The following is a 24745-nucleotide window of genomic DNA, read 5'->3' as shown; positions in this document are numbered from 1 at the left end:
GTCACATACAAGTTTCTCATATATAATATTAAATTTATAAGGAACTTGTTTGTGATCTATACATAGATTAAATTAATCAAACTTCTTATTTGTTTTTATATAATTTCCTATAGAAACAAATGTAACATATGTAAAGACCAAATACTTCACTAATGATCCTTCACTACCATTACAACCCAAGAAAGAAATATTCTTACTAACTATGTTCAACTATATAGCAAACTTCATAATAATTCAACAATTACATTTACTATTTATAAGAAATAGTGCATGTCTACACTACATAGAGTAGTCCACATGCAAAATACTAATGCATCTCAAAGTTCAGAATTAGGAATTGTATTTGTAGATGGAAAATGGTACTTGAGATTTTGTTTTGGGACTTGAAACAAAAGTACATATGGTAAAATATTTATAATCATATTCTTCTCCATATTTGTAGATGTCACATTGACATAAAAATATTGACTTCAAAGTGGGTTTCAAACATGGTGTTGGTCTACCTAATTTAGGCATAGAACCAAGGACCTAATTTTAGCACCAATTCTTCACCCTTAACAAAGTTAAAGTCAAGGATTAAATAATACCTTGCATAAGGATAAATATAGAATTCATCCTCTATGAAAATTTTCCACTTCTTTGTGATCTAGGCATGTACATTGCAAAATTTTGTCCACATTTATAAAATTTGTATACTATGACATGTATCTATAGGTACATACTTCTTTATAAATTATTTATTTATTCATGCTAATGAAGGATTGTTTTTAGTGGCAAATCTTTGTCAATTGAAAAATATTTTATTTTTTATATATTTATATTTGTGCATATATTACAACTAGTAAGAAGCTAAATCATTATGTTTTTCTTATGATTTCTAATAAAATACAAGTCCCCATCATGCTACCATCTTTTAGAATATGCTAGTAGTCATCAATATCAAGATGATATATAATGGTTTGGAATTTCTTATTCATTCCCATTATTAAATTAAGTTGGACCCCTCTATTTAAAGGATCTTCATGTGAAAGTTTTCTTCCCCTTAGTGCTCTTCTAGCTCCTACCAAACATATTTGACCCTTCTAGTGAATCAATGTCATCCTTATGTGGCACATGCTTCCTCATTTCTAACATGTTATTATCTACAGCCGTTGATTAAAATATATCAATTAATATTCATTATGATTGGTTGAGATTCATTCCACACTAGAGCGCATGAACTTTTATCCTCAAATTTAAGGGATGCAATTATTTTGGTTCCAAAACAGTACTGTCTACCTACGACTACTTTCGTGTTATGCAGATAATGAAAGACATAGTAAATAATCTATGTACAGTACTATGTCTCTCACTGTCCACAAAACACGAAAATAATCTAAGTACAGTACCGTTTTGGAGCCAGCATAGCTATAGCCAAATTTAAGAAACCCTGCAATACCGATTAGCCGGTCGGCCAGCCGGACGGATATCTGATAAACGTTCATGCCCCAAAGGTGTGTTTTCACTGTTTATGAGTTGAAATACAATGATACCTGGCAGCTTTCTGCATGACTCGGGTGGATGAAAAATTAAAGCACTGCTTCTTCAGCATCAGATTTGGGTCAACCGACCAACGAGGAAATAGAATCCCCTAACGACAAAATCCACGTTCTGTAACGACTGTTCTTCTCTTTCATTGTTACTCATCTAAGAAGGGTTTGCTACCTGCCTAACAAAAAAAAAATTCTGTACCTAAATACACTCCACTTGAATCCACATGAACAACGAAGAAAAAAAAATGGAAAGCCGGAAGCCTCACATAGCCGTGTTCCCGTCGTGGGGGATGGGCCATCTCTTACCCTTCGTCGAATTCGCGAAGCGTATGTCAATCCACCACGGCTTCGCCGTTACATTCATTGCTCCTCCTGCCGTAACGGAAGACATTCGGACCTTGGCTTCCTCGCTTCCAGACATTCGCTTCGTGGAGGTTTCTGTGCCACAGCTGGATTCGTTTCCAAAGAGTAATCCCGCAACCAGGTTTGCAGAAATGGAGAAATACAAAGATCCCGTGAAAGATGTTCTCGGATCTCTCAAAGATGACCTAACTGCCTTCGTCGTTGATTTCTTCTGCACCGCCCTAATCGAAGCCAGCGCCGCCCTTCACATCCCTGCCTACGTCTTGTCGACCGTATCAGCCTCCAGTCTTTGCCTCATGTTGTTCCATGAAACTCTCGACTCGCAGACCACGGAATCCCTCAAAGGCATGGACGGTCCGGTGCATGTTCCCGCCCTGCCCACCATGCCCGCTCGGTATTTCCCCAGCTCCATGCAGGACAGAACGCACCCAATTTACCGTCTCTTCCTCCGCAATTCCCGTCGTCTTTGCAACGCCGACGGGATTCTCATCAACACGTTTCAGGATCTGGAGAGCGGCAGCATTCGAGCTCTGATTGAAAGGAAACACGAGCTTCTCCCTAAAGGGGTCGAGAAAGGGCCCGAGATTTACCCAATAGGCCCGCTGATCCGGTGCCCGGATGCAGGGCACGAACGGAGCGGGTGCCTGAAGTGGCTGGACGGACAACCGGACGCATCGGTGATGTATGTGTCGTTTGGGAGCATGAACTGGTTTCTACCGCCGGATCAGACAAGGGAACTGGCGTTGGGGTTAGAGGCCAGCGGGTACCGATTTTTGTGGGTGTTGAGAAGTGACAAGGACGTCTCTGCGTTGCTTCTGCCCGGGTTTGAAATGCGGACTCGGGATCGTGGGCTTGTGTGGACTTCGTGGGCACCGCAGATACCCATTTTGTCTCACCCGTCGATCGCGGGGTTTGTGAGCCACTGCGGATGGAATTCCACGCTGGAGAGTGTGATGAGTGGAGTTCCGATTGTTGCGTGGCCGCTCTACGCAGAGCAGAAGACAAACGCTTTCTTTGTGGCGAACGAAATAGGGTTGGGCATTGAACCGGAGTGGGGTGCCAATTGGTGGGTGGGAAAAGATGAGGTGGAGAAAGCGGTGAGGGAATTGATGGAAGGAGAGAAAGGGAGGAAGGCGAGTATGAGGGCGGCAGAACTGAAGGAGAGTGCGAGGAGGGCGGTGGCAGCGGGCGGAAGTTCCATGGATGTTCTCACAGCTCTGGCTGGACAATGGAAGAACAGGGTCTCATAATTTACTGATTTGACTTGTTTTCCTGGTCATAGTTTGCTGAACTGTAATAATCTCTGGATACTTGTAACAAATTGTTGATCAAGCAAATTAACTATCTCATCTGAATCAGGCAGACTGAAAGTGTTTGATTGCAGACCTCAACTTGGTGGTATCCTATTGTACTATTTCAAACTGATATTTTAATGATTCGATGAATGAGCATAATTTGGTAAAGAATAACATCTAATGCTTCCTAGATCTAATTTCTCAATTTCTTCTAACAGGTATTAATCAGTTGCTTTAGAACCATTAAATATTTCATCCACATTTAGCATTTCAGCAAATCCACTTCATTTCATCCTTTGGGATAATTTGGAAAGCATTGCCAATTTCAATAGGGAAAAAAGGGAGCCATGTAAGTTTATCTAATCTACAGTAAATGTTTGCTTTGCTTCAATTAAATACGATGTTCTCCTAACTTCACTTGGTATGATCTTAACTGCAGATGCACACTCACACACATCATATCAATCCAGACACAAATCCAGTAGCTACAGCTGCTTACCGGTTGCAATCTAATCATTGAAGCAATAGATTCTATCCACAGATTCTATTCTCTTGAAAACAGTGATGGATTGATTGCAGAGTTTGTTGCCATTTTCATAGGCTTTAGAAACCTTTTTAACAATGAAAAATCTCATATATGTTGGATGATATTACATGTCTATCACTTTGTACCATCTTAAAACGTTATTGGGTTTTGGCTCATCTTGCATCATGTTCAAGAAGCTTGTGAGAAGATTGAAGACTTCTGTACCAAATTCATGTATTCATCCCATCTTGGGACTCTTGGAGATTATATCCTTACGGATACCTTGTAATGTAACTGATGATCTTATGTATTTTGTCATGGCAATGTAATATGTATCTTGTTCCTTTGTAAAGACAATGTTATCTTATGTATGTGGTTACCTATGCTCTTATGTATGGTTATTGTTATCCTTGAGTAACATTGTTGTGGGGCCTTAAGGACTTTTGCTAGTTAGTATTTGTGCATCTTTTCCTTATCATGTCATTCAATGTAATTGTATGGTTTAACTTTTATTAACAAAAACAAAAACATTCTCATTTCATTGTTGTTTATTTTGTTTGTCCTCTAGGCCTCATAGTGAGGCATTACTTGGTATCAGAGCCCATGTTCAAACACCGGGATCTCTAGATAAGGTTGTGCCCTTAGTCTGGTTGGTCTTTCTGTCGCATGCTTGTCATTCCGGAGTATCCTTGGGATTGTTGTATAGGACCTTGAAAGTCTTGGGTGTTTTGTGTTGTATGTCTCCTGCATGTTATTTCTTAAGATCCTAATTATGTATAATGTGTGTATTCACTTCTTGCTCTTACGTTTTTTATGTTAGTGCTTGTATTGTTCAAGTGCATGTGCTTTTGATTGCATTGTAGTTAAAAAGATATGTTGATAACTTAATGGCCTGAGGTGTTTGGTATACAATTTCTAATGCACCCAGGACATGCAATCTTGGGTGTTGTGTGGTGGTTACTCCCTTCAGTCTGGTAAAAAATGGTCACCTCGTGTTGAGATTTTGTTGTGTATGTGATTTCGTTGACTTGCTTATGAATTGTGCTTTGTGAATTTGGGGCTGGCATTATTTCTTTTTATTTTTTATTTATTTTTATGAAAGGAATGACCACTAAATCCCCTTTTCTTTCCATTTAATTTATGATAGTCGTCATGTTTTGGTGTTGTTGGTTGTCAAAATCTCTGACACTTTTCTTTGTTTAATGTTGAGCTTGACAGATTTATTTCTTGGATTATTTTCTCTTTTGTTCTAGTGGTTATTCTGAATGTTTGAATTAGCTGGCTCTAGTTGTGTGTTATGTGTACTTCTATCATGTTCACTTGAACCTCTAATAGTGTGTTATGGAAAACACCGCGAAGATTGGATCTCTATTTTGCAAGAATATTTGTAGAATGAGGATTTAAAATTACTTAATATAAGTTTTATGACTAACGTGATCTTGTTTTTCTTATCTTAGCTCTGTGGGAGTAAGTCGAACCCAAGGGGGGAGGATGTAATGCCTCTCCCTTGGTCAGACTCGATTTAACCTATTATGACTCTGGATGACCCTTGCAGTAGGTATATGCTTTAAGGAACGATGATGTTTTTCATGACGATTTTTATGTTGATGTCTATGATGTGATTATATGAAGGCATTTATACTCAATTCATTTGATGTTTAATGAGATGAATTATATATGTGATGTTAGGATCTAGTCATTATATTTATCAATGTTTAATTGTTTTGATATACACTGTGTTTTATCTCTAATGAGCTTGGGTGAAAAGGAAAATTGTCGCACTGCTCTTTATGGGCAAGCTACATCGCTTCCATTTCCTTTTCACGATACGCAATTATATGATTTATATGTATATGTTCGACGGTTTTCTTATGCAGTTGCTGGTAGCGAGCATCGACTCCACCTAAACCTTCAAGTCTGAGCGTGCTCTATAACCCAATGGTAAAGTGGAATTTGGAATTGTCAGTCAGACCCCATTGTACCATCGTTCCTATGGAATGAGACCTATGCCAGGTAACCTTGTTGTGTTGGTCGTTTGGTCTCGTTAGTTGGTAACCTTGTTAGCCCTCGTGTTGTGTTGGCCCGCTGTGTATTGTTCGAGTTTCCAGGTCACTGATTTATTTAATATTGATTTCTAGATAGGGGTTAACATATTATTTAATTGTGTATTTGAGAATTTATGTTGATCTAATTAATCAATAAATTAAAAATTGTTGCATCTTCCTATTATTTAAATTGTGGAGCAAGTGGATTTAAATTAGTTATCTTTTCGGAGGGATCATTTAGATAAAGCATTAAATATTTATCTTGTAATTTAATTATACTAATGGTAAAAATCTAGTTATAAATAAATAATAATTATTTAAAAGGGGAATTAGTTATTTGAATTCTAGTGTGCTTTTGGAAATTAATTCATTTGAAAGGAAAATAAATTTCTTGTGTGGGGAGTTACAAAAATAAATTAATTAACGAAAACTAATTGGAGAAAATCTTGGCATGCAAATTTATTGTGGGGCTTACGATTTGTATAGGGGGATTATTATTATTCACTTTCTTTTTGGGAAAAAGGAAGGCTTGACGTGAGGTTTTCTCGGCAAATGTATTTCTCTGGTTATGGAGGTTTTAAAGAAATTTGGGGAAAAAACTGTTGAAGAAGAAATTAGTGAAGGAGCGTGATAGATTTTGTTGAAGCCTTGGATTTGTGTGCTTTGTCGAGGATCTCTTGGAAAATTTTAGCTTCCTACTCTGTGATGTTTTCCATGGCGTTTAGAGGTAGGATTCCAAATTTAACTCCTTTGCATGTAGAAATTTCTGTTAGTTTAATCTGTTGTTTATTTGAAAAGAGAAAATTTTTACATGGATTGTCTGTTAATGGGGGATTTTGGGTTATTCAAAATACTCTGTGAATCTAGGTCAAATTAATTGTAAGATTGGAAAAATCAGGAAATAATTTTTTTGGGAAAGAACAAATTTAAGGGTGTATATGTGCATGTGGAATCTTAGTTTTGAAAAGATTATAATTTCTGCTCTGTGGAATATTTTTTTTAACCTCTGCGATTCCTTATCTGTTTGTTTTGGATACATATATAAATTTGAATTAAAGAATTATTATTTTCTGGTTAAATCGTTGTCTTGTGGAAATAATTTTTTTTAATATCTCTATGCACTGTTTTTTTTTGTTTGTTTGGGGTGTCGTGGCACCCACGAGGGCAAGAAAAGGTGGTGGGGAGCCCACCCACCAGTCCACCACTGTGGGGGTCGATGGTGGTAGTTTTCCCCCCCTTGCGGCATAGTTCTCAGTTTGCAAAAAAACTTATTGTTATTTAATTAAAAAGTTTTGGTAGTTTATAATATTTTCTTGTGGGATTCGATTATATATATATATATATCAGATCAATTCTTTATTATGTTCATGTAAATGCATTTGTAAAAAGTATAGTGTTATAAGTCAATCAATTAGATAATTATGTTTATATTCATAACTTGGAAAATGTTGTTTATTCAATAAGGTAGTACAATGGATTAAAATAGTTTATTTTGGATAAATATAGCTTAGCATTGATAAGGATAGTTATCAAGAATAGATTTAGATATTTTTATGGTTAATGTTATTAGATTTGAGTAAAGAGATATATTTGTGATACACATACATTCTTTTGCTAAATATGGATATTTTGGGAAATTCGTTATATTTTTGAGAAAGGTGGATGTAATTAGATTTATATAAATGTTATTTCATTTTATCAATTAATCATGTGGTTAAGTTATGTTTAGGTTTAGTTACATGTATATGATTTCATATGAACCTGGGAAATATTCTTTTAGTTGTCGTTGAACAATTATAATGGAGGCAAATTTGTAGGAATTGATTACAATGTTGTGAAATAATATAATGATAGTAAATTGAGCTATGGATTAAGGGAATCAATGTTGATTTGGAACAATTTAATGTATAAGTGTTATTAGGGTCTTTGTGGTAGATTTGAATGAACTCTCTTGTATTTGGCTTCATGAGACCTTGCTTTTGCTTTCGGATCTTGTCTTTCTTTGTGGGGATACTCCAAGTGTGGTTTTATATGTTTGAATTCCAGAGGCTTGTGAAGGAATTTTGTGGATTACATTATTGATTTATTCATGCTTCTCTTTGATAAAATTTGTTCAAGTCTTGTATGCTTTGGAAGCTAGATGGTGTTTACTAGCCTACCTTGGATTCTCCCTGTATGTTATCTTATTCTAGCAAGAGAGTCATGCCTTGCTTTGGTATTTTGGTGATTTACCATCTTGATATTTTTGGTTTGATCTATGGTGTTGATTGGATTCCTAGGTGCAATCTTGGAGTGGCTTTCATTGGGGGTCGGGACCCAAAGTGGTCTCTAGGGTAACTCAATGAGATTTTTTTAATCAAGTGAAAACATAATATAATGAACTGGGATGGATAGTTATCTTACATTAATAAATATTACATTTTGTTGCCTCTCTTACACTCAGGTGCTTGTTTAGGGCTGAAGTAAGTAGAGAAGGGCTTGGAATGGCTTCCACCGATCTTGTCCTTTCGAAAGGTTGGTGTGGTCCACTAGTGTTTGTATGGGGGTCGAGGATCAGGAGAGGTCACTAGGGTAACCCAAGATAGGGTTAGGAACCTAGTGAAGACCTACTAGGGTAACTCATGAAAACCTAGTGATGACACTCTTCCCTATTTCTACTTAGTGGTAACTTGCTAATGAGGAGGCAACAGACCGGAAGGAGGTAACCTTAAAACAACCAATTTTTAAGGTATACAAACTCAATCGGTAACCCCTAATTCCAAAGATGCTTACACAACACCAGGCTCCACTATGTCCACTTACAAACAACTAACACTTCTCAAGTTCTTGTGTGACTACCCACACCCTTGCATACATGAGTGGGCTACTACTAGGCTTTAGGGTTTGAATTGCCCACTTGACCAATTCAATTCAACGACCCTTGGAGCGGTGTTCTCACAACACCTTAACATAAATAAAACACGATTTCATGGTTTAGACCCACCGAAACATCAATTTTGACTCACTCACCCACAAGCTAAATCGGTCGCTACGAGGCCTCCATTTGAAGGAATTGGGTGATAACTTTTGACACCCTGAGGATATAGGCAAACAAATAATATTTTCAGATACCCTTTTGGTAGTTCTCAACAATATCTCATTTTTTGGGACCAGAACAACTTGCGAATATTCCAACCAATGTTGCACTAACAAACCTAATAGGGCTTTTAGACCTATTTGACTGAACACCTTTCACAAACTGGTTTGGTTCTCCTAATTGATGACCATCTCTGACTATGAAATTTTATGTAAACCTCCAAAGTACTCTTCTACCACATTCAAACCCTTTTCCAGTGCTCTACCACTCAATTCTCACACACTACACTCATCAAACCAGTTTGTCACATAGAGATGTCAGACCTAGGGTTAGTTCTCCATCCTCTTCGCCCTGTTGTATCCTCTTAATGGCTTTTGGAACTGACATTTGATATAGTGGCCTATCATCTCCTATAATGGCAGAGTGTTCGGTTAAGGATTGATAGGCCAAAACCCATTATTGCAGTTAAACCCTAGGGGTTTAAGGAATTTAGACTACCCAATAGAGATTTGCTTGTAGAATGGGGCAGCGATCGCTTCAAGAATACACACTGAAAGAAAAACAAAGGTAAAATGATCTAGTTACAGGAACTATGCCATGGGCATTCTTTCCAATCCACCTTCAGTATGCAATCAACATTAATTAGATGGTTTTTCGAGTTTCTAATAGTTCTTGATGCTTTGATTTCCTTTCCAGATCAACCAACATACATCCTTTGATGTTTGGAGCCTTTAAAGATATCTCCCAAATGAACACAACCTCCTCCAACTATTTTTTTTCAAATTGAATGACAGTTGGAGAATCACAACTTACAAAAAGTGCAAAATTGTCATGACAACAAATTGACAATATGACAACTTTTGCATAATTTAACCAACTTATACTGTAGACTATGATAGTCCCCCAAAATGATTACAATTGATTCTAAAACATCAAAAATGACTCAAATAGACATGTGGTCACTTGATCCCTTAATTTAGACCATTGTGACCCTTATTGACTCAATTTGCTCTACCAGACCCTAGATGACAATTTGACCCAAACATGGACAAACTTGTCACACTCCTAGGACATTGAATTACAAAAAAGGACCCATAAGATCTTATTACATTCCTTCTAGGCAAATAGAAAATCATCTTGTTCTTGGTTCATCCCTTCATAGGTAGGTGCTCCTGCACCAGACTCCCCGGGTGAAATTTGTCTCAAGTCCTCTTAGAGACCAACTGCTACAAATCACCCCCCTTGTTTTTTGATATCTTCCTCTAGTATCCAAGTAACTTCCAAGTCAGGAAGGCCCTGCCATTTAACTAAGTGCTCAAAATAGGTCTTATGCCTTGTTTTCTTGGCTTCCCTGCTCTCCAAAATGCACTCCATATTAGGCGGCTCCTTAGATGGTAAGTGCTTTATCCATTCTTCACTTTCCTGAATAGATTCACCTGCACACTGTCCTCTAATAGGACTCTTATACAATGTTATATCAGACACATTAAAAATAGGTGAAATAGAAATATCATCAAGGAGTTCAATTTTGTAAGCATTAGGACCATATTTATCCAAAATTTTACAAGGTCCAATCCTTCTCATCATCAAATTGCTATGTCTTCCCTTGGGAAACCTTTCCTTGCTAAGATGAACCATGACCATGTCACCCACTTGATACTGCATATCTCGCCTTCTCTGATCCACTCTTGCTTTAACCTTTTGATTGTTTTGTTGTAAGGTATCTTTGACTTGTTGGTGCACCTTTTTCATAGCCTCTACAAATTCATCAGCATGTCCACTTCTATTGTCCAACCCCTGGACATCTCTTAATTCAAAAACTCCTCTTAGATGACTACCATACACAATCTCAAAAGGACTCAGACCTGTACTTATGTTTGTTGAATCATTATAGGCATACTCTGCCTGAGGTATCACCACATCCCAACTACTTCCATGCTCCTTTGTCAAACATCTAAGAAGATTTCCCAATGACCTATTCACAACTTTAGTTTGGCCATTGGTCCGAGGGTGATAGGCTGAGCTAAAAGACAATTTTGTACCCAACCTTTTCCACAAGGTTCTCCAAAAATGCCCTACAAACTTTTTGTCCCAGTCGGATACAATACTCAAAGGTAACCCATGGATTCTAATAATCTCTCTGAAAAACAATCCTGCAATATAGCTAGCATCATTTATGGTTTTACAAGGAATAAAGTGAGCCATGTTACTAAATCTATCTACCACAACAAACACATTGTCATGACCTGTCTTTGTCTTGGGTAATCCCATCACAAAGTCCATACTCAAACTTTCCCATGGTCTACTTGGTATAGGAAAAGGTTGGTACATTCTTGCATTGGTTGAGATCCCCTTTTCTCTCTGACACACAATGCAACTCTCCACAAACATTCTGATATCAGTCTGCATCTTTGGCCAGAAGTAAAATCTCTTAACTAGGTCCAAAGTCTTATTTAGCCCAAAGTGACCTCCTAAACCACCACTATGCTTCTCCTTTACTACATTATTCCTCATTGAACACCTAGGGATACATAACTAACATCCCTTGAACAAAAGACCATCCTACAAGGTGTAGTCAGAAAACTCTCCATGAAAAGAATTTGCAAACTCACAGCATATACCTTATATTTTTCCTTGAAATCTTTGTCCTCTTCATACAATCGTTTGAGTGCTTCAACACCCATACTCTACAACTGCACTTCCTCCACTGTCAACACCTTCCTACTTAGAGAATATGCAACCTTATTGGCTACCCCTTTCTTGTGCTTGATGATGAAGGTGTATACTTTAAGAATTTCAACCCATTTCATATGCCTATGACTGAGCTTCTCCTGTCTATTCAAAAAACTAAGAGCATGATTGTCACTATACACAATAAACTCCTTAGGAAGCAATTAACCTCCACTTTTTCAGAGCTTGTACCATGGCATACAACTCTAAATCATATGAGGAATACTCCCTCTTTTCTTCATTTATTTTTTCATTGAAAAAGGCCACCGGTCTCCCCTCTTGGCTTGAATACTGCTCCTATAGACAATCCACTTGCATCACATTCAATGGTGAAGACCTTACTAAAATCTGGCGATATTAGGACTAGATACTTGACAACTTTCTGTTTTAACCACTCAAAACTCATATCTGCTTCTTTGGTCCACAGAAACTTCACCTTACCACCATCCTTGATTGTTTCTAACATAGGTGCACAAATATCACTATAATTTCTAATGAATTTCCTATAAAATATTGTCAAACCATGAAAACTTCTTACCTCTTCGGCTGTCTTAGGTGTAGGCCAGTTCAGAATAGCCTCTACCTTGGAAGAATCCATATTTTTCGTCATCCTTAGAGATGACAAAGCCTACGTACACCAACTCCTTCTTCATGAAGTCACACTTTTCTAAATTTATCATCATCTGTTTCTCTTGCAACCACTTCAAGACTACCTCCAAGTATTTCAAGCACTCCTCCTTGCCCTTATTGAACACAAATATGTCATCAAGGTAGACTACCACAAATTTCCCTATAAACTCCTGCAACACTTCATTCATTAGTCTCATAAAGGTGTTAGGGGCATTTGAAAGACCAAAAGGCATCACAAGCCACTCATACAACCCTTCATTAGTTTTAAATGAAATCTTCCATTCATCCCCCTCTCTTATCCTTATCTGATGGTACCCACTCTTGAGGTCAATTTTAGAGAAATAGGTAGCTCCCCCTAAATAATCCATTAGGTCCTCTATCCTTGGAATAGGAAACCTATATTTGATGGTTATCCTATTGGTAGCTCTAGAATCAGTACAAAGCCACCATTTCCCATCCTTCTTTGGGCCTAAAATAGTAGGTACTGCACATGGGATAAGGCTCTTTCTCACCAACCCTTTATATCTCTTCATTCTGGTGTGGGGTCATTTTATATGCTGCTTTGTTTGGAAGTACTACTCCTGGTATGTGGTCAACTTGATGACTAATATCTCTAATAGGTTGTAGGGAGTTTGGTATGTCTTCTGCAACCACTCCTTTGTACCGGTCTAGCAGTTCCCTGACATCCTTAGGTCCTACCTCACTCACACCCTTCTTCCTTTCTTCCTTGGGATTTACAATCAAAGCAAAACCTACTCCACCTTCCTCCTTTAGTGTATCAAGGAATTATTTTTCCCCTACCATCATCACACTAGATCATACATGTTGTGGATCCCCTTCTACCATTGACTGTATCCTAAAAGTCACATCATCCTTTTGGAAAGAGTAAGCATTATTTTATCCATCATAATGAGCCTTTCTGTCAAACTGCCATGGTCTGCCAAGAAAAACATGGCAAGCATCCATTGGAAGGGTGTCACACAAAATTTTATCCTTGTAACCCCCAATATTGAACTCTACCCATGCTTGTTCATTGATGAGTATGGGTTGCCCTTTGTTCAATCAATTGACCCTATATGGACAACTATGGGGTATCCTTTCCAAGTTCAACTTGTTTATTGCTTCCAAAGATACAATGTTATCAATAGACCTTGAATCTATGACAACTTTACAAACCTTACCTTGAATCTGGCAATTGACTCTAAACAAAGCCTTTCTTTGGGGTGGCTCAGTCTTCACTGGTTCCTTGAGAAGTGTCCTCTTGATCATCAGCTTCTCTCCCATCTCTAATGTCAAATTAACTTAAGGATATTTCACACTCCTTGCATCTTCCTGAGTCAAAGTGGTTCGCCTCTCACCATCATGAGAAGTTGAGGCCTTCTCTAGAAACTTGTAAGTTGGGTGGCCCATTTGATTATAGTTATAACATCTCATACTGGAGAGCCTGGATCCTCTCCCTAATCCATTTGTCCCACCTCTTCCATTAGGTCTTCTTCCATAGTAGCCTTCTCTGCTACTTGAGTCCCCAACTTGCTCTCCTTGGCTAGACTCACAACTAGACCTTTGGTTAGGACTTCTTCCTCCAAAAATGCCTCTACCTATGAAACTTCTCCCTCCTTTACCTCTATAACCCTGCTCACTTCTTCTTTTTACTTTCTCTTCTGCCCTTAGGGCCAATTGAAAACACTTGTTCACTGTCTCCAGTGCCAAGATATTGATCTCATCTTGGATGCTCATCCTTGTGCCATTCAAGTACCTGGCCACTTTCTCTGACTCCTCTTCTTGTCTCTTTTACCTGAGACTGAGATTATGAAACTCCTTTGTATATATATTCACATCAAGGTCTCTATGTCTGAGGTTCTGTAATTTTTTGTACATTTGCACTTCATAGTCAATGGGTATGAATTGTGCCTTGACTTTAGCCTTCATCCTTTCCCATGAGGTTATCATACGCTTTCCCTCCTTAGCTCTCTCCCCTTGTACATAGTTCCACCATGTAAGAGAAGACCCCTTCAACATTTCTTTTTCAAACTTAACTCTCTTATCTTCAGGGATTTCTTTGTACTCAAAATGATTGGTCAATGCCTCAATCCAGTCTATCACCTCTTCTGCTTCCATACTTCCACTATATATAGGCAACCCATCAATGGTGTCCCTATTGACTGACCTCAAGGCATCTACAAATGCCCTCTGATCTGCAGGTATCTCCTCTACCTTCTTATAGGATTCCCCATCTTCTTTATCCCCTTCTTCATCAATGTCAGTTCCATCTTCCTTATTCGTAGTCTTTTTCAATTCTTCAAGCTTGGACTCAAGCATCTCTTCAATCAATTTCTTCACCATATCTTGTGACATACTCATAGGAGACATTTTGTCAACCCCTATTTCAATCTCTTCCTCTGACATACACTAAGACCACACCACCCAAGTGATCTTCAAAATCCTGATCTGATACCAATATGATGAGGAGGCAACAGACTAGAAGGAGGTAACCTTGAAACAACCAATCTCTAAGGCATACAAACTCAATCGGTAATCCCTAATTCCAAAGGTCCTTACACAACACCAAGTCAAGCAATGGTTCAATGACAACAAAAAACACCTTGGAATACCCATAGGCTCCACTATGTCCACTTACAAATAACTACCACTTCTCAAGTTCTTGTGTAACTACCCACACCCTTACATACATGAGTGGGCTACTACTAGGTTGTAGGGTTTGAATGGCCCACTTGACCAATTCAATACAACGACCCTTGGAGTGGTGTTTTTACAACACCTTAACATACATAAAATAGGATTTCATGGTTTAGACCCACCGAAACATCAATTTTGACTCACCGGTTGCTACTAGGCCTCCTCCATTTGAAAGAATCGGGTGATAACTTTTGACACCCTGAGAATCTAGGCAAACAAATTATATTTTTAGATACCCTTTTGGAATTTCTCAACAATATCTCAATTTCCAGTACCGGACCAACTTGTAGATATTCCAACCAATGCTGCACTAACAGACCTAATAGGGCTTTTAGACCTATTTGACTGAACGCCTTTCACAAGCTGGTTTGGTTCTCCTCATGGGTGACCATCTTTGACCATGAAATGTTATGTAAACCTCCAAAGTACTCTTCTACCATATTCAAACCCTTTTTTTAGTTCTCTACTACTCAATTCTCATGCACTGCACTCATCAAACCAGTCTGTCACATAGAGATGCTAGACCTAGGGTTAGTTCTCCATCCTCTTTGGTCTGTTATATCCTCTTAATGGCTTTTGGAACTGACATACGATACAGTAGCCTCTCATCTCCTATAACGACAAAGTGTTCAATTAAGGATTGATAGGCCAAAACCCATTATTGCAGTCAAAACCTAGGGGTTTAAGGGTTTTAGGCTACCCGGTAGAGATTTGCTTGTAGAATGAGGCAGCGATCGCTTCAAGAATTCACAGTAAAAGAAAAACAAAGGTAAAACAATCTAGTTACAGGAACTATGTCGCGAGCATTCTTTCCAATCAACCTTTAGTATGCAATCAACAAAAATTAGACAGTTTTCCAAGTTTCTAATAGTTCTTGATGCTTTGATTTCCTTTCCAAATCAACCAACATACATCCTTTGATGTTTAGGACCTTTAAAGATATCTCCCAAATGACCACAACCTCCTCCAACTGGTTTTTTCAAACTGACAGACCGTTGGAGAATCACGACTTACAAAAAGTGCAAAATTGTCATGACAACAAATTGACAATATGACAACTTTTGCATAATTCAACCAACCTAGACTCTAGACTATCATATTCCCCCAAAATTATTACATTTGATTCTAAAACATCAAAAATGACTCAAATAGACTTGTGGTCACTTGATCCCTCAATTTAGACCATTGTGACCCTTATTGACTCAATTTGCTCTACCAGACCCTAGATGACAATTTGACCCAGACATGGACAAACTTGTCACACTCCTAGGACAGTGCATTACAAAAAAGGACCCATAGGGTCTTATTACATTCCTTCTAGGAAAATACGAAATCATCTTGTTCTTGGTTCATGCCTCCATAGGTAGGTGCTCCTGCACCACTTGTGTGTTTTATTCTCGTATGGATTGCTTGAGCCTCTGGAAGATGGTTGTTTTTCTTTGAGTCTCTTGTGGTTAAGCCTTGTGAGTCTCTTGTGGTTAAGCCTTGTGAGCCTCATGTACGTTCAGTCTTGTTGATCCTCTTGTAAGTATAGCCTTGTGGATTCTCTTGTGAGTCATGTTGATACCCTTGTATGTGTTGCTTCTTCTTTGTGGGTCTGGTTGATATCTCATAGCACGGGGGGTGGACCTTATGGTACCATATGGCTGGGTGGAGTTCTATTCGCACCCATTGGGATTTGACTCATCTTGCATCATGTTCGAGAAGGCTCGTGAGAAGATTGAAGACTTTTGTACTAGATTCATGTATTCATTCCATCTTGGGACTCTTGGAGATTATATCCTTACGGATACCTTGTAATGTAGTTGATGATCTTATGTATTTTCTCTTGACAATGTAATATGTATCTTGTTCCTTTGTAAAGGACATCGTTATCTTATTATCTTATTTATGTGGTTACCTATGCTCTTATGTATGGTTATTGTTACTCTTGAGTAACATCATTGTGGGGCCTTGAGGACTTTTACTAGTTAGTATTTGTACATCTTTTCCTTATCATGTCATTCAATTTAAATGTATGGTTTAACTTTTATTAACAAAAATTACTCAAAAATAAATATCGATTCATGGCTTTCTTGTTTGTTTGAGGTTCTTGAGTATAAAGAAAATTAGTGGGCACAAGAATTTTTTATTTATTCACTATATCTAATAGTAGTGAACATGTCCATGAGGCACAAACATATACATGGTTTGATTTTAAACACTTTTCTATGAGCGTGAGGAGTGAGGAATCCCCCTCACTCCCCTTCCCATGAGATATTTGCTCAATATTCAAGGTTGAAAAAAAAAATCAAACAAAGCATCATAGATGCAAATAATGATGAGGAGAATATCATATTATAGGAAAGATTTACTATCACTTTATTGAAATCAAGAGTAATTTGAGGTTTTATCTTCTAATCTACTTTAGAAATGTAAAATCTAAAATATTTTGATTTAGATTAATGAGCTAGAGATATGCTTTTATCTTCTTAATATTCCTTTTATCTTTCTACTGATATATTCCTTCCATCTCTTAAAATCATAAGTTTTAATTATAGATTATATTTCTAGTTCAAAATTCATCCACATATAGTAAAATATACAAAAAAAACTAAAACTATTTGTCTTCACTGGAAGGAAAAATATGGTGCAACAATTGTATAAATTCATGTGCATGGTTCATACACCAAAGTTGTTTTCATGTACTTCTGAATCGACTTAATGGTAAAGAACTTGTATTCTTGAAAGAGAGATCAGAAATTCAAATTCTATAGGGGTAGGGTATTGACGCCTCATATCTGAAGCACAATCAAACGCTCTTGTATACAGGGAGTACATGATACTCTCATATACTAAAAGTCATATTTAAACCCAAAAATAAAGAGTATGGAGTAGTTTCATATACCATAAATAATCTATAAACCAAAAAAAAAAGATCGCTTGATACTGTAAACTCTACAAGATCCTTTCCTTTCCTTTCCCCTTGAAAACTTAAACTATAAACCCCAAAAAAGATACCGTAAACTATAAATAAAAGATCGCTTGAAAGAAACTTACTTGAAGATTGTTAACAATGATAGTCCTGGTCCCCTAGGATGATAATCTTATGGACATCATTAAAACTCACTCATTCATTCATTCATTTCTTTAGGTAGTCTTATATTACTATAAAACGATCATATAGAATCCAACATTGTAGACTATAAAAGAATCTTTTTTTCTTTCTTTCTTTTATGTGGATGGAATATTCCAGTATTAAATTGCAGCTGGATGGAATCGTTTTATTATTAAATTAATGAAATTCTTCTTCAGCGGCAGGTTCCGGTCAACCGGCCAACAAGGAAATGGAATCCCTTGAAGACAAATATGTTCTGTAACCACTGTTCTTCTCTTTCATTCTTAGCACTTATCCAACAAGGGTTTGTTAGCTGCCTAACAAAAACAATTCTGTGCCTAAATATCTCCAGCTGAGGAAGGAAGAAGATAATGGGAAGCCGAACGCCTCACATAGCCGTGTTTCCGTCGTGGGGGATGGGCCATCTCTTACCCTCTGTCGAATTCGCGAAGCGTATGTCAATCCACCACGGCTTCGCCGTTACATTCATCACTCCTCCTGCCCTAACGGCTGATATCCGGAGCTTGGCTTCCTCGCTTCCGGATATTCGCTTCCTGGATCTCTCTGTGCCCCACCTGGATTCACTTCCAATGAACGATCCCTCAACCTGGTTCGCAGCAATGGAAGAATACAAAGGTCCAGTCAAACACGCTCTCGGATCTCTCAAAGATGAGCTCAGTGCATTCGTCATCGATTTCTTCTGCGCCCCACTAATCGAAGCCAGCACCGCCCTTAACATCCCCACCTATGTTTTATCGACCGTATCCGCCTCCAGGCTTTGCTTTATGCTCTTCCATGACACTCTTCATTCTCAGACCACGGAATCCCTCAAAGATATGGACGGTGCGGTGACTGCTCCAGGCCTGCCCTCCATGCCCTCTCGATATTTCCCGAACGCCATGCAGGACAGAACGCAACCACTTTACCATCTCCTCCTCCGCAATTCCCGTCTTCTTTGCACTGCCGACGGGATTCTCATGAATACTTTTCATGATCTGGAGAGCGGCAGCATTCGAGCTCTGATCGAAAGGAAGCACGAGCTTCTCCCGAAATGGGTCAAGAAAGGGCCCGAGATTTATCCGATAGGCCCGCTGATCCGGTGCCCGGATGCAGGCCACGAAAAGAGAGACTGCCTCGAGTGGCTTGACCGACAACCGGACGCGTCGGTGATGTTTGTGTCGTTCGGGAGTACGAACTGGTTTCTATCGCCAGATCAGACAAGGGAACTGGCGTTGGGGCTGGAGGCCAGCGGGTACCCATTTTTGTGGGTGCTCAGAAGTGACAAGGACGTTTCAGCGTTGCTTCCCCCCGGGTTTGAAATGCGGACTCGGGATCGTGGTCTTGTGTGGACTTCGTGGGCACCGCAGATACCCATTTTGTCTCACCCGGCCACCGGGGGGTTCGTGAGCCATTGCGGGTGGAATTCTACGCTTGAGAGTGTGACGAGTGGACTTCCCATTGTTGTGTGGCCTGTTCGTGCAGAGCAGAAGACAAACGCTTTCTTTCTAGTGAACGAGATAGGATTGGGCATAGAACCAGAGTGGGGGCCCAATTGGTGGGTGGGAAAAGATGAGGTGGAGAGAGCGGTGAGGGAATTGATGGAAGGAGAGAAAGGGAGGAAGGTGAGGATGAGGGCGGCAGAATTGAAGGAGAGTGCGAGGAAGGCGGTGGCGGCGGGGGGAAGTTCCATGGATGTTCTCACGGCACTGGCTGCTCAATGGAAGAACAGGGCCTCATAATTTACTCCACTTCTGAACTACACAAGACTTAAGCGAAGGTGTGGCTGATCAGAGTTTAATGAAATTGGAATTCCAGTTTGGCTAAGGTATGGAAGTATTTGAGTTTGTGATTTATGAGCGGTGGGCTCTATTCTCCTCCAGAGATTGGTTGATTGTTCTTCTATCTATCTTTAGTTTTAACTAGGCTATGATAAGGGCTCCTACTTCACAATTCTTATACTTTTATTTACCAAGTTGGATTACCTTCCTCCAGATTAGATTTCTGTAACTTTTACTTGGTAATTAAAACATATCATCATCACCTCCTTCTTATTATTATTAGTTTTCATTTTTATTAATGCATTCACCCAAAATTAATAGATGTCAAAGTATCTATCAATCAATAGAATCAAGAATTAAAATATGTTAAACTTTTTTCTAATGTTTTAATTCTTTTATATTTATTTAAAATCTACAAATTTCTTGTATATTTGATTCTATTGTCTCATAGCAATGTACAATAATATTAGGATGATGTCAATTTTGATTTTTTTTGTCCAAACAATTATACAGTTTTATAATGCTATTGATCAATATTTAAATATGGACAATAGTGTTACTATTTTGAAATAATCTTCAAAAGTTTGACATAGGGATAGGTGGGCCATTTGTTTTTTTTTAAACCAACTAATAATTTTGAAATAATAATACTTTTAATAATATATTATATTAAACTATAACATTAAATATTATAATAATATAACAATGTGTATCCTATCAAAAAGATAAATTTCAAAAGGCATCCTCCCATACAATTAAACTAAGATAGAAACAAATTAGTTTTGGATATGAATGGATATCTATCTTTGTCACATATTAATGTGAGGAGACATAATAGACATAAAGAAAGATAAATTATTTGATATAATCTATTCTTTTTTGACTAGTTTTAAAAATTATCATATGAAATAGATAACCGATAACATTTCAATGTTCCAAAAAATTAATATTTCTTACACTTATTTGATCACTTATCCTAAAAAATAAAAACACGATCATATTGGTATTTAAATATCCTCTTCATTTTCTTGTGCAAATATCTCCTATTCTAATAGAACTAAAAAATTAATAATTATTATTAATATTTACAATATAATAATTATTAAGAATAATAATAGATTTTATTAATAATTATTATAATAAATAATTATTGTATCACTATTATTATTATATTATAGATTGATCACTACATGCAAAACTATACATGATATTAGTAATCATAATTATTATTATATTTAATTATTTAACAATAATAATTCTATAGCTATTATAATTATATATTAAGTAATTTTTTTTTTGATCGGTAAGAGGCCGAAGCCAGAAATTTTATTATTCATTTATGAAATTATACATAACTCCACTCATGCAGGCGCTGATAGGAAAGAGTGGAGTCGAGAAAACCTCCGGCCTTTCCCGGGACCTAAGTCCAGCATATCTCTTGAAAAATTACAGTATTGATACATGAAAACCCCGGGCCAGTGTAATCAGGTGGGAAGGATTTTTATATTTCCTTCCCTTACAAGCCCAAAATAAATGTTTTCAGTAACCTTATGATCATTTTCCTCTTTGATTCAGGAGTAGTTCTTTAGTTATTTAGAGTCGCTCCATAATTGCCCATGATCACCTATTTGGCCTGCATTGTCAGTTACTCAAACACTTGGAAATTTTGTTAGTATCATCCTGTTTGGCCTGCATTGTCAGTTATTCAAACACTTGGCAATTTTGTTAGTATCATCTTGCCATTTATATCATTCGACAGTTTATTGCTTGATAAAAAACCTTGAGTCATTTCCAAAGCAAACATATCCCCTAAGGTTATATAATAATAAAATTTAAGAGACAAGATTTGAAGTACCAAATACGATTAGGATGGAACAAGATTGCCCAGAGATCCTACCAACCATAAAACCTCAGTTTTCCAACTCTTGTTTATGCTCCTGGACATTATCCTTAATAAGGGTAAAATCCAGGCTACAACAACAAGAGTAGGAAAGGGGAGATTCAGTCAATCCATCCTACCTTGCCCTGAATTTTTATAGCAAACGGAGATGACTGGATGGATGTCTATTCGCAGTTTGCATGTTAGCCACATAAAGTTCACCGACTTGAAAAATGACATGGAGATATCAAAATATAGAAAACATCAACAGATGGCATTAAAACTTCAGCAGATGTCCTTCGAAATAAATCAAAGTAGATACCCCAAGTATTATGCATTCAGATACTATCTAGATTATATATTTGTAGCGTCCTAAAATTGCGACACTTGCAATTTCGACTGCATTTGGGTCTTCATGATGGCGGCGCAACGTTGAACCTGAATGGAGACCCTGAAACCTGTTTACGACATCAAAAACTGCATCTTTCTGCACCTTGGCCTGATTCTCCTTGCACCCTGCTGTCCCGGGAGGTGGGACCATGGCGCCCAGCGCCCTGGTCCCTGGCCCTATTTTGGGCCCGGTCTCTTGTTGGGCATCGGGTCTTCAAGTTTGCAATTTGGAAAATAATGTTCCTAGGTCGGCCTAAGGTCAGAAAAATCAGTCTCTTAACCCTAATTGACAAGTATATAAATGACATATCCCCTCATGAAAAAAAGGAGGAAAAAACATATATGTGCAAGAGGTGGAAGCGATAGTCAAACATTAAGACATTCAAGCATTCAAACATTCCTTCAAGCAATTGAGCATTCTAGGTCTCCATTCAAGGCTAGGTGTTGCATTCAAGACAAGGATTCAACCATTGAAGAGGAGATCACCTACAACATACAACATACAACATTATTACACCTTCGCATGTAAGAATACAAACATTCTTACAACAAGGTATCAGTAATTGATTACATTACAAACATTTACATTTACAACATTCTCATTTCTTGGTTAATTCCAAAACTGGGGTTTGACCTAAAGGCAAACCCCTAATCCCTAACCCTCCAATCGTCCTCTCTTTTTTGTGTGTAGGTTGCAGGTACGCGGCTATAATTGAAGATCTGGAATCCTTGTGCAGAGACGAACAGATCCCCCTTCGTTTCGCAGATTTTTCGGAGGACCGTGTGCACTCGGGCGCCATCGTCCAATCAACTTTCGCTCAAACTTGTAGGACAGCATCGTCTCGACATTTTACTGCTAATTCCAGGTTTGTAGCTTCATCCCATGTCTCTATCTCCGTCTACAAGCGAATCTTTCTTACTTTCACTCCTAGTTCAATCCTTCTATCTACATTCTTTACAAAAGAGGGTATCCTTGCTGTCTCAACCCTTGAAACTCATTTAGAATTCAATCTTGCATTGTGTGGGATTGGATCTTGTGAGTTTCAACCCCTCTTTTTAATGTAAAGTCTCTCCTAAGTGAAAACCGTCAACCCTAGTGACCTCCTTTCTCTCTCCTTGGAGTGGGGGGAACACCTAGGGTTCGATTTTCCGCTTTACATTTTGGTGAACCTGACGTGAACATCCTAATTCTGATTATTCATGGTTAGATTTGAAAAATTGGCTTCCTTGATTACATTTACATGTTTGATCTTTTGCAAATTTTAGAGGTTAATTGCATAAAAACCCTAAATTTTCATTTTAGTAATTGAGCTTGTGAAATGTTTAATTGTTAATGCTTGTTTCAGATCTACCCTTCTATTGCAAATTGTCAATTCATATTTGTGTCTTAATTCGGAAAATTAAGTGGTTAAGTGTCAAAACCCTAATTTTTTAAACCCTCTTGATTCAACCTTTGACCGATGATTTCACTGATCAGAACACCTCCAAATCGGCTGTAACTTTGGATTCCGCAACAAAATCATAATATCTTTCATCCCTGAAAATTTTGAAAAAAGTTGCGAGGACCGTGTGCACCCCGAGTGCCCTTGTCCCCGACATTTTTTCCGAAATTTCGGGAGCTAGATCTTACTGTATTTTTCTGCTAGAATCCTGAATCTTGGCTGATTTCATCAATTCTAACACTTTCAAAATTAAAGTCAAAGTTGGTCTAGTGATTGCTTGGATTAAGGCTTCTAATCATTCAAAAATTGTTGAAATTGAAATTTTGTGTCAAAATTGTATTTCTTACTGTCCTAAATCTGAAAAGTGTGTTGGCATTCATTCAAAGTTTTAGTGCTTTATTCAAATTTTTTGCAATTTGTGACTTTTGAAATTAAGTGTTTAATTGCAACAACTTTGATTTCCGCTTTCAAAATTGAATTTTGCATGAAATTGAGTCAACTTTTTAAATTTTAATGTTGGCATTGCTTTTAGTATTCCCTCTAAAATCATAAAATTCAAAATTTCAGTTTCCCTCTCTTTTTCAAAATTCAAATTTTGCATTTTTCAACAATCTTGGTAGGGTTCAATTTTGAGATTGCAACTTTAATTTGGCCTATCTACAGATCGTAAAATCACTCAATTTTTTCAAATTAGCTTTAAAATCATCATAACTTTCATCCTTGAAAATTTTGAAAAAAGTTGCGAGGACCGTGTGCACTCCGTTCGCCACGGTCCCTGACATTTTTTTTGAAATTTCGGGAGATTGTCAAGATTACATTTAACAGCTTAAATCTAGGAGATTGGCTGATTTTATTGAAATTTTCTACCTCTAAATTCGAAAATAAACTCAAAATTCAAGATTTCAATTTTCAAGATAACAATTAAAATTAAGTGCTACCCCCTTGGCCCTAATTTTCAATTGTGCCTACCTTTCTCGAAAGTTGTGTTTCCCTCTTCTTTCACCAAGTTCAAATTGGATAATCATTATCTCATTGTTCAATTTTGTCAACTTTATTTTTCAAAATTCAAAATCTTCTCTCTCTCTCTAGTGCATGAGTTTTACAACAATAAGCCCTACTTACACTATTCCCATTAGACGAAGCCTTAGAATTAAGTCTTTCCAAGGTTTAATTACCGAGGAGATGGAACCTAATTTGAATGGCCTTTTTAACGAGGACACGGGTAATTCCTCTAATCCTCTTAATGATGAAGAAGCTCTCCTTGA

The 24745-nt window shown here is 37.6% G+C and overlaps 2 protein-coding genes across 4 annotated transcripts; both read left to right on the top strand.

Moving 5' to 3' along the window:
• Positions 1–1091: 1091 nt before the first annotated feature.
• On the top strand, positions 1092–4087 carry LOC131027727 (UDP-glycosyltransferase 72B1). Of its 3 annotated transcripts, none has more exons than XM_057957818.2 (3): positions 1092–3293; positions 3409–3539; positions 3630–4087. In XM_057957818.2, exon 1 carries the CDS (start codon positions 1757–1759, stop codon positions 3143–3145), a length of 1389 nt encoding a protein of 462 aa, XP_057813801.1. In that variant the 5' UTR covers positions 1092–1756; the 3' UTR covers positions 3146–3293; positions 3409–3539; positions 3630–4087. The 3 variants fall into 3 exon arrangements, with proteins under 3 accessions (XP_057813801.1, XP_057813802.1, XP_057813800.1); XM_057957819.2 differs by having other exon boundaries at positions 1092–3303; XM_057957817.2 differs by having other exon boundaries at positions 1092–3539.
• Positions 4088–18057: 13970 nt separating this feature from the next.
• On the top strand, positions 18058–20091 carry LOC131027728 (hydroquinone glucosyltransferase). Its single transcript, XM_057957820.1, has one exon. The coding sequence runs from the start codon at positions 18363–18365 to the stop codon at positions 19728–19730; it is 1368 nt and encodes a 455-aa protein (XP_057813803.1). The 5' UTR covers positions 18058–18362; the 3' UTR covers positions 19731–20091.
• The last annotated feature ends 4654 nt before the right edge of the window (positions 20092–24745 follow it).

The sequence above is a fragment of the Cryptomeria japonica genome, chromosome 10 (assembly GCF_030272615.1).
Source record: "Cryptomeria japonica chromosome 10, Sugi_1.0, whole genome shotgun sequence".
Classification (NCBI taxonomy): domain Eukaryota; kingdom Viridiplantae; phylum Streptophyta; class Pinopsida; order Cupressales; family Cupressaceae; genus Cryptomeria; species Cryptomeria japonica.
The sequence above is the reverse complement of the archived record's forward strand: the minus strand, read 5'-3'. Positions and strand labels throughout refer to the sequence as shown.

What these genes read in the sequence shown, in the direction of transcription:
- LOC131027727 (XM_057957818.2), top strand. Translation starts at nt 1,757, where the DNA reads ATGAACAACGAAGAAAAAAAAATGGAAAGCCGGAAGCCTCACATAGCC.
- LOC131027728 (XM_057957820.1), top strand. Translation starts at nt 18,363, where the DNA reads ATGGGAAGCCGAACGCCTCACATAGCCGTGTTTCCGTCGTGGGGGATG.